General features: G+C 42.2%; 2 protein-coding genes across 4 annotated transcripts in view; one reads left to right on the forward strand and one right to left on the reverse strand.

Annotated features, from left to right (window-relative positions):
- The window catches only part of inpp5a (inositol polyphosphate-5-phosphatase A), a 135418-nt gene extending 131023 nt beyond the window's left edge, over nucleotides 1-4395 (forward strand). Inside the window, exons 14-16 of one of the 2 annotated variants that reach the window (XM_079168391.1) lie at nucleotides 2033-2101; nucleotides 3818-3905; nucleotides 4192-4395. In XM_079168391.1, coding sequence (XP_079024517.1) covers nucleotides 2033-2101; nucleotides 3818-3898 — 150 coding nt within the window. In that variant the 3' untranslated portion in view covers nucleotides 3899-3905; nucleotides 4192-4395. The remainder of the gene's footprint in view (nucleotides 1-2032; nucleotides 2102-3817; nucleotides 3906-4191) is intronic. The other variant, XM_079168390.1, reaches the window with a different exon arrangement.
- A 4991-nt stretch (nucleotides 4396-9386) lies between these two features.
- nkx6.2 (NK6 homeobox 2) lies at nucleotides 9387-11223 on the reverse strand (the record flags this gene model as incomplete). Of its 2 annotated transcripts, none has more annotated exons than XM_079168546.1 (3): nucleotides 9387-9635; nucleotides 9983-10152; nucleotides 10791-11223. In XM_079168546.1, 3 exons carry the CDS (start codon nucleotides 11221-11223, stop codon nucleotides 9387-9389), a joined length of 852 nt encoding a protein of 283 aa, XP_079024672.1. The 2 variants fall into 2 exon arrangements, with proteins under 2 accessions (XP_079024672.1, XP_079024671.1); XM_079168545.1 differs by having other exon boundaries at nucleotides 9983-10146; nucleotides 10782-11223.
- Between the last annotated feature and the right edge of the window lie 1319 nt (nucleotides 11224-12542).

Consider the following 12542-nt stretch of genomic DNA (forward strand, 5'->3'; position numbering starts at 1 on the left):
GTGAAAAACAAAGACTGTAAAAACACATCCAGCTTATTCCGCCCACTTAATGTGTCAGAATTATGTAAAAAGGTGATTCTCACACACACACACACACACACACAGCTGGGCCGTTGTTTGCTTTTCCTCCCCCTCAAGCGTCGGCTAATTGCTTGTAATGCAGCGACAGAGTGGAACAGTTAGTGTGTTTCACAGATTGGCCGATGATTCACTGAGCACACACACACACACACACACACATACACACTCGCACTCTCTCCGGCTCCGAGCGCCGCAGATTGTCGAGACATAGGGCCCCCCCCGTAAACAGCCCGACGTTTGTGGGCGTCATCTATCATGGCACGGTCGGTTAACTCGCCATCATGTTATTTTCTGCTTGCCGAGCCCTAACACGCCAAAGGTTGCCCGCTGGCTGCGCGGCGCGGCACCAGCTCCGGGAGCGCCGGTAATGAATGTTTAGCCGAGCGAGCGCTCCCTCTCCGCCGGAGGGGCCCCCGGGTAATTTGTTTATCTGTCTAAAGATTACGCAGCCCTGAAAAAAAAAGAAAATTCCACAATTTTATGCTGCCTTTGTAAATTATCAAGTGTGCGTTTGATGAATGTATCCGCGGCTTTTTGGGAGGCGGAGGCGGCGGCTTGGGGGGGGGGGAAGGGGAAGGTAGAGCGAGGTGGAGGCACACAGTGTGCTGACCCGCTTCCACCGCCGGATTGGTCTGAAGTTAATTTGGGTTTCGCTTTATGGTTCATTCTCGAGCTCTCTGTCTCTTTCTTCTGCAGCTCACCGAGTCACAACCGGTAGCACCCGCCAGCCTGCGTGTGTGTGTGTGTGTGTGTGTGTGTGTGTGTGTGTGTGTGTGTGTGTGTGTGTGTGTGTGTGTGTGTGTGTGTGTGCTGTTTAAAAAGTCTTTAGTTCAACCAGACAAGTGTGATTTATACTCCAGTCTGCAGATCCATGTGCGAGTGGGGCAACGGCGTCTTTTGTGTGCAGGGAGTGATATTGAAACACGATTCCCTCAGATAGGCACTTAGATTACAGCGAGGGGACTATTTGGTCCAGAGGCAAATGTCCACTTTGTAGATTACTCCTGCTTTTCATCCCCCCCCCTCACCGCGCTGTGCACAAACTGCTCCTAAAGGTGCATTCAGCTCAATGCGTACTTGTGTTTCTTCATAAATCAGCCTCCCCGCGCCGCCGCTGCTCGGTGAGAATCCTGGTGTTTGTGATGTTTCCTGAGTTATTCATGAATGATAAACCCATCAATAAAGTTCCCTTAAACAATCGTACAACCTAATTGAGACAAATCCACTTCCTGTTGGTCACTGGCCTGTAAATTGGCTTTATTGTACTAATGGCTGTCCCTTACAATTCTCTGAACTAAGTGTCTGAGTGCATAATAAACCCATAATTACTTAGCAGTTGCACTGGTGCTTATTTTAAATGTGTCCCCCAACTCTTTGTACGAGTCTGCAAACTGAAGTCGGAGTCAGAATGAATATATATCAACCCACAAACTGTGTGAAAATGGAAGATTCACCGATTGACATAATGAGGATTTTATTGGCACCTCAACAAATGATCAATGTTCTGGCAGATTTTTGCAAATTCATTTGAATGGTCAATTTGTGGCCAAAAAAAAAAGTAAAGAAAAAGACTGAAGCCACGAGCCACTGTTGATATGGACGCCGTGCGGTTCCAGGAGATTTTATGTTGAAAACCGCAGCATAATACCGCTAATTGCGCTTAATGAAGCCGGTGCATCGATTTCTCGCCCGTGAACGTGTCATAAAACATGACAGCGTAATGTAATGATTGTACTGTGTAAACACCCAACGCCGTGCTGCTGACTCTGCATCCTGTGTGTGTGTGTGTGTGTGTGTGTGTGTGTGTGTGTGTGTGTGTGTGTGTGTGTGTGTGTGTGTGTTTGTGTGTTTCCTGCAGCGCGGGGCGCAGCCCTCGTTGCATGTAACAAACATCCATGTCGACCAGCTCGTTTTCATCCCCAAACCTTTTTCTGATTTTGTGTGTCTGCAGCCTGAAAACGAGGAGAAGTCTATAGTGTACGATAACATCGGGCCCAACGTCTGCATGGGGGACCACAAGGTAACAACAACACCCTCACTGTGTGCTGATCAAACTGCTCATTGTCACCTGATTCTGTGAGGCAGATTCCTAGAAATGGAAAAGGACGGACTTCTCTCAACACGTGTGCATCTAAACAGCTGTTTGTGTCGCATACTGTACATCTGGAATGTGTTTCAAACTGTTTGAGGCTCGTACTGTTAGTGAAGCATAGTTAGTGATGCACCTGCATTGATTTTATTTAACTTAACATTGAATTTAGCTCCTTTTATCAACAAATATCTTCTCATTCAAAGTGTAAGTGCCATTATTTTCATTAGTTTAACTTCCAGCAATAGTTGTAGAAGAACTTTTACACAAAGTAAAAGTAGAAAAAAAAAGTAGAAATACCGTGTTCTAAAAATACTCTATTACACGTGCAAGTCCTAGAATCAAAATATTACTTCAATAAAAGTACAGAGGTATTATCAGCAGAATGTACTCAAAGTATCAGAAGTAAAAGTACTCAGAATAGCTTCTTCCACAGTTCTAGAATATTCCATTTTATCACTAAAAACACGTGTGAGAGCATTTTAATGTTGTAGTTCATCAACATGGAGCCAATATTTCGATACTTTGAATACTACTGGATATATAAGTAGTATTGTCGCATCACATCGTCTAAGCAGAACATGTGTTTTCATGTAACAGGTAACTACAGATGTCAGATAAATGTAGTATGATATAAAAGCACAATATCTTCAAAGTAAGGATGTAGAAGTATTAAGTGGCATAAAATGAAAAAATAGAAAATACCCAAATAAATTGCAAGTATGTCAAAGTTGTACTTCAGTAAAATACACAAGTAAATGTACTTAGTTACATCACACCACTGGTTTCCAATAGTTCTGCAGGAATGAGCCCTGAACCCTGGTGAGGTTTGTTCATAGCCTCACGTTAGCTCGCAACTTCTGCCAATGTCAGTCACGCTTCACAAATCCTATAAGTGGTGTTCATCTCCTTGAACACAAAGTATCAAAAACTTGTCTTTGAGTTTATTTTCTGCAATAATCCAAAACCCAACCCCGTCGTCGAGGGAACCAGTGCGATGCTAACTTCCTGGTTGGCCTACAAAACAACATCATCCCTGCAGCGCTCTATAGTGCTCTACAACCAGAGGGAAAGGAAGAACATTTGTGACATCATCCTTGTGATCAACAATTACAAAATCAATACATTTCAGAGTACAAATGTATCCTGCAGCTAAATCCCCCCCCCCCCCCCCCCCCCCCAGCAGTCGGCCCTGATTTATGATTTAAAGGTGCGTATTTAAAGCCCGATCTAAAGAAGTCGGAGCAGCTCAGAGGCTTTTCTTTTAAAGCTGACTGTATAGAAAGTGTTTAACACCGTCGCTCCAGTCTCCGGCGTGTCAGAGAGGCGCCTCAAGTCAGGCCTTTCATCAATCCTTAGTGTAACACAGACGGTAGCGTGTGTGTGCGAGGTGACCTGATAGCCGGGCAAGCCCTGACCTCCCGGCCGCGCACCGCCGCTAAAATCACAGCCGGCTATGTTTAAGAAAATGTCCGATGTCGTTAGCACGCGGGCCCAAAAATGCACCGCACTGGTGTGTGAGTTTATCCCGCGTGACATCGGTGCTCACAGAGAGGAGAGGGGCGGAGCTCCCACTTGTCCCGGAGAGCATTAACAAAGTTAGCTTTTTTTAACTGCGTTTCTGTCTCTGTCTCCCTCCCCTTCCAGCCCGTCTTCCTGTCCTTCCGAATAACAGCGGGGGCAGGTAAACCTAATGCAAATAAGCACAAGTGTTGTGTGGTGCAGTGATGTCGTGGTAAATATTACATTTTTTTTTTTCCTTTATTATAATTCCTCCACCATTGTTGCCGCTGTTTTGCTTTGAGTTGCTTGATTTTTATCACAAACAAAAATAAGACATCATGAGTGGAAAAATGATTAAAATGCTTCAGTCATTTTAAGACATTTACTTACAAACTTGCTGCATCTCGTGCTTTAATATAAAATAATAAAAAAGAGTTTGCATCAGGTTATGTTTCTATGATTGAAATGACTAATTGGTCTTTATGAATAAAAATGTCTCCATATTTCTTCCTCAACAGGGAAGTGTTGCCAAAGGGGGGAGAAGATATTCCGTGAAGCGCCTCTGTGAGAGACAGAACACACATACACACACACACACACACACACACACACACACACACACACACACACACACACACACACACACACACACACACACACACACACACACACACACATGCATGCACACACACACACACTTTGCACAAGCGTACAGTGAAGAACCTAGGCAAAGTTTTTCGGCAGTGCTGACCAGTTGCAGTTGTCCTGACACCTCATCCGTAAGAAGACCCCAGCCGGCTTCTCTCTCCATAAAACACTTGTTGAGATGTGGACGAGCACCCGAGGGCCCCGGCTCCAGACAAGACACACATCGCTGACCTCACTGTTGCCATGCAACCTCATTCCCCAGAGAAGAAGAAGAAGAAAGAAAGGAGAGAAAAATAAAAGGACTCTTCTCCATGCCACAGCCTCATTGCCAAAACTCTAATTGAAATCAGTCCTACTACATACTTTTAGACACCGTACTTGCCATTTTAAGGTATGCCTCTGTGTATAGAAGCTACTTTCCACACAGTGTGTAAGGTGTTTTAAGAAAAGAAAAGTGCAATGCAAAAAAAAGTAAAAACTAAAAAAAAAACGTTGTATATCTATATATGGTTAGGTTTATTTGTACATCGGACAGTATAACATAGAGTTGTTGATGGTTTTAGTGCCGTTCACTTTTTCTGACCAAACGTTGTGGTCCCTTTGTCGGAACAGACAGAACTCCTTCTGTTTATTCTAACAATTTATATATATACAGACATATATATATATATATATATATATGTATATATATATATATATATATATATATATATATGTATATATATATATGTATATGTGTATATATATATATATATATATATATATTCATGAATATATATATTTATGAAAATATATATATATATATATTCATGAATATATATATTTATGAAAATATATATATATATATATATATATAAATAAATACATTTTTGTTTTGTTTTGTTGTCGTGTGCACAACACACTGCCATGCCTGACACATCGGTTGAATCTCCTTTTATATACTGTACTTTTTAAAAAGAGATAATTTATGATTCTTACCAAAATGTTTATGCTGAAGTTGCGGACGGGCGGAGCGACTGTTTGGGTGTTCCTGCAGCCACAGTGACCTTTGAATCAGTCAGCGGGGAGAGGAGCTGTTCCGTGATTTATTGCCTATCCAAGAATGTTTTAAGCAGTGCCATAGACCATGCAAGTATATAAGATAATGTCTCATATATATATATATATATATATATACATACATATATATATATATATATATATATATATATATATAGCACTCTCACATTATGTCATTATTATTCTTACTCTTAACTTATTTCTATAATATTATGGTTCTGAATGTGATATTTTTTAGATAGGCTTGGGTATCCTTAAAATGTTAACTGTTTTTTTTTGTTTTTTTAATTTTTGTTACTGCATTATGGTGCCAAGTATCCTACACAGGAATGAAGTGTGTAAGAGTTATAAATAAGTCCGATGGTAAAGGTGTTGCTGTAAACAAAAAAATAATAATGATAGAGAGAAACTCTAAAGGGGGGGGGGGGGGGGGGGGACTTTTTTGTATTCTTTGTTTTGTGTGTAGCCTTCAGCAGCCTTCATTGCAAAATAAGTTGAGCATTAAAGAGGCGGTCGGAGATCAGCGTTTCTTTTTTTGATCGATTCCATTTACTACACTACACATTTCAGACCGTGTGAAGCGTCAGATTGATCCTCCGTGAATGTAAATCACCGCAAGTGGAAATGATTTTGTGCCTGCCGCAGAATTCATGTTGTCTTGGGTGATTTGGTTTATAGGCAAAGTTTAATTTGATTTCTTCTTGTTTGTAAAAAACCTGCTTGTTTTCCTTCCTGCTGGTCATTGTGGGTTTACTGTATAGGAGCATAAGCCGCAGTGCTTTTAGTTTGTCTTTTTTTCCTTCACTCCATCTTATTAAAAAATAAAAGCAGATAGAGATTTTATTCTAGCCCCCCTTCCGGACGGCTGGTCCTCTGCTGTAGGTGATGCAGTTCTCAAGCAATAAAAAAACCTTTAGAGCTCAACGGCTGTTTGTCCTCATTTCCTCTCCTTATTTTTCCTCTTTACTACAAAATAAAAGCTCCTCTGCGGAAGAAGGGTGTTCTTTAATTAGCCTTCCACGAGCTGCGCGGTGTGTTATTCCGGCGGTCTTATAGACTGAACGGGGTGAGGATTACACAGCTCCTGTGCTCGTTTTTCATCACCGTGACACCAGCTATAATTGGCTTAAAATGGGCCTCGAACGGAAAATAACGATATTCCTGGAGGATTAGAGTCGGTGATATGGACTTTACTCGGGATATTGATATGTTCTATTCACATATTCCCGCAGCCTACGATATTTCTGCTCCGTTAAGAAAATACTACCCGTTCTTGCTGACTAATGTGCAATGTTTAAGCCACTCAACGAGCCCTTTTTTTACATTTAGGCTGAAGTCCATTAGAAGAGAAGCTAGGGACATTTTAATTAATACAAGTAGATCACATAAATCTATTTTATGCTGATCGTGCAATTTATGAGTACAATGTAAATAATAAATAGAATGTTTCATCATTTACTAAACCTTCCAGAAAATTAAACTATTCAGAATCTGAACCAATTTGAACCTCCTAATTTATTATACACATATACTATATAAAGGATAAAAAGTACATCATATTAATATATATAATCAAACCAAAAAAGTTTAAAAAAGAAAAATAATGCAATAACGGCCTCATTCAGTCTGCTGTTGGAATATTAGCTCACGGTAAGAGATCATTTAAAATGTATCTATAATAGTTATTTATGAAAGTATTATTTATTTTTCTTCATTAGAAACCTCATCGCGCGCGAGCAGGTGTTCGTCATCCACGTCTGATCAGAGATTCCTAAATGGGATTTGATTTCATGGCTGCTCATTCCTGATTGGCTGAACCCAGACGACACGCAGCAGGAAGCTGCCTTTGATACGAAATTTAAAAAGAACTAAGATGTAGTAGCAGCTGAGAGACAGAGGGGGAGCACGTCTGTCCAGGGTCTCCACCTTACTGTCAACCGTTTACATAAAACATTATGAACATTATAATCTGCTGAAGCTGATTAATGATGACCTCAGCTATATACGGCTCATCTCTGCTGGGCATCAAAAGAGCTCATTGGGTCCTGAGTTGTGGAACAATTCAGACGACTGCAAAATAAAAGCATCCATTGTTGAAAGAGAACAGACCGACTGACTTTTTAGTGACATCTTCCGCTTTGATTTGTCAAAAATATCAACAGCTGCCTGTAATGACAATAATAAAGATCATTTGAGCAATAAGTGTCTAGAATATTTCCTCCTTTATGTAAATTGATGGAAAAGTTATTATTGGAAAAATCTAAATCAAAGTTGAACCTGTAGACAATTTATTTTTGTTAATTAACTTTACTTTTTAGTAAACAATGACTGCTATGTAAAATACTCCTCATCAATAAAATGTATTGACATTATTATTATTATTATTATGAGTTTCTTGTATTCCTTGTCCAGACTTTTCTAAAACATAAATAATTCTCTAGAGTTAAATCGGCATGAATCCTCTAAAAGCATCATTGTTGCCAATAATGAAATTCAATTATAGATAGTCATGAATTTATCTTTAATTTATATTAAGCCCATACATTAAAACAAAACCCATGATAAAACAGAAATGCTTGTTAAATAATTTATTCATAATACAAAGTGTTTTTTTTTCTTCATCTTCTTCTTCCAATAACCTTCCCGGAAGCAATAATACTCTCTTTAGTTCCAACATGACCGATGGTTGCAGTCTCTTCTCCCGCTGAGTGACGAGCTGAATCAGGAAACTTCCCTCAAAATCAAATCCCCAAAAAACAGAAGTGTGCGATGTCGTTAGAACCAGCTGTCCTTTCACATGGATTATTTACAGCGTGTACAGCCTATACATGTGTGCTCCGGTACCGAATCGAACACGTGGAGAGAAAGAGGCGACGTTACTCTGCAGGGAGGAAGAAAACAAAAGAAACCACGAAGCAGCAGGTTTATCTGAGAGGGAATATAAGCGCGTCCGGGCTGCCACGTCTCCACTGGTTGAAAACGACATAACTTATTCAGTAAAAAATATATACAATCTCATCTTTAGGCTGCAGCACACATTCATCTCTCCACCCCTCAACACATTTTTTATTATCTCGCCTTTTTTTTAGGACAGTGGATACCCTGGTTAAACTGAGCTTTAGAAGCGTCACAGGCCCCGTTCACACCTGCCACTTTAAAACATGCGTCACGGGATCCGGATCAGAGTTGGCTGCTAAATAAATCAGTTCTATTAAAAATGCTCACAGTCCCCCTCTCAGAGCTGCACAAAACACATCATGGGACCTAAAACCGTGTAATCTGCCTTTAACTCAGTGTGTGTGGGGGTGTGTGTCTTTTTTCCACTCATATGAAAATATTATAAGTAAACCAATATACAAGAGCATTCAAATGTCTCCTTCAGAGCAGAACGCGTGGCCTCGTTGGCTTGCAAATGTCCCGACTATTGTGTGAGAGGTGTGGTGGGAAATAATGCAACAACTGTCGGGAATTAAAACCGCAAAGCAGCGTTACTTGTGGAATAAAAGTCACGCTAATGAGCCCAACACTGATCCGGATAGTGTGTGTGTGTACTATTGTGTTTACATTTACACAGGTTGTTAAAACTCCACTTGTGTATGCTATGCGTAAAAACTGATTTGCGTCGCCAAAGCAATGTCCCGTCCCAACACGTGCGTGTCCTTTACACTCGCGTGAGCTTGTCCATCATCAGTCTTCTTGAAGTCCAGGTTCAGGAGTCATATCTCCATGTTTGCAGTGTCTGTAAATTGGTTTGGATGCGGCCAAAAGGCGTCTGGTTTCTGCGTCTTTTACGCGCGTCTTGGCGCACATTCAGGGTTTTTTTTACGCATTTTCTTGCTCTGCCTGAGCATAATGCGACCCCCCCTCCACCCCCACCCCTCAGGCGCATGTTTCGCAGTGTCAGCAGGTGGAAAGGGGGTCAGAAAGAGCGCGACAAGTCTCTGTTGGACCCTTTTGCCCTTCCTCTTCCTCCTACGGTTGCCCCCCTCCCGCCACGCTGTGGGCATCACAAGGTGTCCGAGCTGTTGCTGCACGGGCTGATCAGCGCCAGGTTGGTGGCCTTGTGCTTTTTCAACAGTCTCGTGATCTTCTCGTCGTCCGAATTCGGGTCCAGGGGCTTGTTGTACTCGTCGTCGTCCTCGTTGTCCGAGCTCTCCTTCATCTTCTCCGTCTCAGAGTCGTGCTTCTTCTTGGCCGTGGCCATTTCCGCCGCGTGTCTCTTCCGCCATTTGGTCCTCCTGTTCTGAAACCAGACCTGTGGAGGAGAGAGAGAGAGAGGGAGATGCTCAACAGGTCCACGAATGATAATAAAATGTGATCAAAAAGCACCAAACCAAAATGATCCATTAAAAGAATCAGGTGCAAAACACACTAAATTAAAAAATATATATAAATGAGTAATAACAGCATCAATAAAAACAATAATTTAAATAATATAGCTTGTATCATGTAATTCATCACAAATAACTTTTTCATCTTCGTCTGCGCACCAATAAGTGGAATCTCACAGATTGCAGAAAAGTGAAAATTGACCAAACAACATGTTCCACATTTTGCAAAAATGACAAAGCAGGTGTTTTTATTTATTTATGTATTGTTTACCTTGACTTGACTCTCGGTCATCCCTAAAGAGTAGGCCAGGCGGGCTCTCTCTGGGCCGGCCAGGTATTTCGTCTGCTCGAAAGTTTTCTCCAGTGCAAAGATCTGCTGTCCTGAAAAGGTCGGTCTGGAGTGTTTCTTCTTCCCGTCCTTGTCCAACATCATAGCTTGACCTGGAAGGAGAACGCACGAGGAGGCATGGTTATGTAAACATAAGTGCAACTTCAGACAATTGTATTATTATTTTTTAAATTGATTTGGATTCCATTACAAGTCAATTCAGAATGAGCCTCTAATATTCCTACAACGTGTGTCTGAGGAACATGGCGAGTTTACTGACAAAACTATCTACGATGGCGCCTTTTATTATAGCTTTAATACCATAATGGTATTAAACCATTATGGTATTAAAGCCATAATAAACGGCGCCATTGTATATATATATATATATATATATATATATATACATTTTTTTTTTCTTTACAAGTTTGAAAGTCCTGCCAAGTATCACATTATAATTAAATGTTCTATCAAGAACTTCCAGTGTCTGATGCCCAATAGTAGCCTTTATTATGGTGGCCAACGTGCATCTCTTCAACAATTAATTATAATAGATTTAGATCACGTGATCACTGTGTGTCATATTTTGTTTGTGTGTGTGCTTGCTTTGTGTTGTTTTAGAAATGATATCTAAAACCATAAGCAATATTCTAAGACCCGACAGAGGAGCCGTGATTTTCTCTCTTTCTTTCTGAATTTAAACATTTCCTCTAACAGTGTACAAGCAGACCGGCAGTCGCACGGGACTTACTATGACATGGAAGCCGCGGGTCCCTCCAAGGAGAACCCTGCATCACCCCGGGCCAGAAGATGGGCGCCCTCCCCGGCAGCTCGGCCAGGGGCTTCGGGTACCGCGACATCGCCGCCGGGCCGAAGTACATCCCCGCGGCCGCCGCTGCGGCAGCGGTGGTGGTCAGGCCGTTTATCCGGGGGAACCCGGAGAGCAGCTGTCCGGCCGCGGTGATGGGTCTCCCCAGGATGTCGCTTATTCCGTGTGGAGTCCCTAAGGCCATGTGGGAGTTGAGGCATGAGAGCTGGGGCTTGAAGCCCACCGGGCTCTGCTGCAGCGAGTACGGGAACAGGGACGTCTTCATCTCGGTCATGTTGTGCAACGCCGCCAGCGGGGTGCTGCCCAGGACGAAAGCACTCTGCCGGTTAGCCTCCATTTGCCCGATCGCTAACATTTGTGAACATGAACCACCAAACTCGCCTGGATAAAAAACCGGGGATAAAATAATAATAACCGTTCAGAGTAAATAAAGGCGCAGAGCGGACTGGTGGTACTCAGGATCCAGGCCACTTCTGCCGCCTTCTGCAAAAGTATCCCGGATAAGGAAGAAGCAGACTCTTGAAATGTTGAAAAAACTTGGAGCAAAAACGAACTTCTCTTCTCTCGTGGGAAGTGAAAAAGCTTGGTCAAAACTCCCACAAAATGTCTCTCCGCGTGCTTGTTTCGGTCGCAGTCTGCCAGCTGGGAGAAGGCTGCATGCATCCGCCGCAGGAATCCTCTCGGAAGTCGGCCGGTCTGATGATGTTTTTAGTGGTTTTGATGGGAACCATTAAAGGGTCGACTTGTCTTTCCATAAATTGACTCGCTCTAGGCTGGGAGTGAAGCGGGACCCGCTGATAATAGCGCAGCCACCTGCACGCGCGCTATTCCCATTGGACGGGGGCTGAGTGAGACCGCGCCCTGATTGGATGAGACAGAGACTCCGCTGCTTCTACATGTGCATCTTTCGCTGGACGGCTGCTGCCTTGACTTGCTGTCGGAAATAGCAGCTTCCAGCTCAACTGCGTATAAACGAGCCTTCTGTGTGGTTATAAGGACTGACTGGATTTATTTATGACAGATGATGATCCATGTTGCAGACACGTTACGTTTCAGAGCGGATACACAGGCGGAAGAAAAGTAAGCTAGCATAGCACAGTGGGCTGCTATTTAAAGGCCCAGGCTTTATAAACGTGTCCACTTATTTTTTAAACAGTTTTTGTATTTGCACTCACCCTCACACTTTAAATGTGTTCTAAAAGGCCACGCCTGCGTTTTTCTGGCTTTCTTGTGCAAAAGCAAAAAGCTCCAATATAGAAAATAAAGTACAACTATTTGTTTTCATCCTCGACTGAAACCACTCGATTCTTGCACAAAGCCGTATTAAAGACTTTGAAATTGTGGAATCCGGAGTGTCGGAGGAGACCGTGAACGCACCAACAGCCACACTCTATTAAGATCTTTAGCTGTGCCGTTAATGATGCCTCTCACAGCCGTGGAAATCATTGTTTCCACATATGACAAAGAATATACATTTACATTATAAGCTGTTACCGCAGACAGTGAGAGTATATTAAAGTAGACACGGGACTCGGTGAGGGGGGGGGGGGGGGGGGGGGGGGGTCTTAATGTTTGGAGACTGAAAATTCTATTTCAAAGACCAGTCCACGGAAAAAAAAAAAACACGATTCAACTTGATGTTTTTTACTAGGCTATTTTACAATTTATATGTGC

This window comes from Pholis gunnellus (genome assembly GCF_910591455.1).
Source record: "Pholis gunnellus genome assembly, chromosome: 11".
NCBI classification, from domain to species: domain Eukaryota; kingdom Metazoa; phylum Chordata; class Actinopteri; order Perciformes; family Pholidae; genus Pholis; species Pholis gunnellus.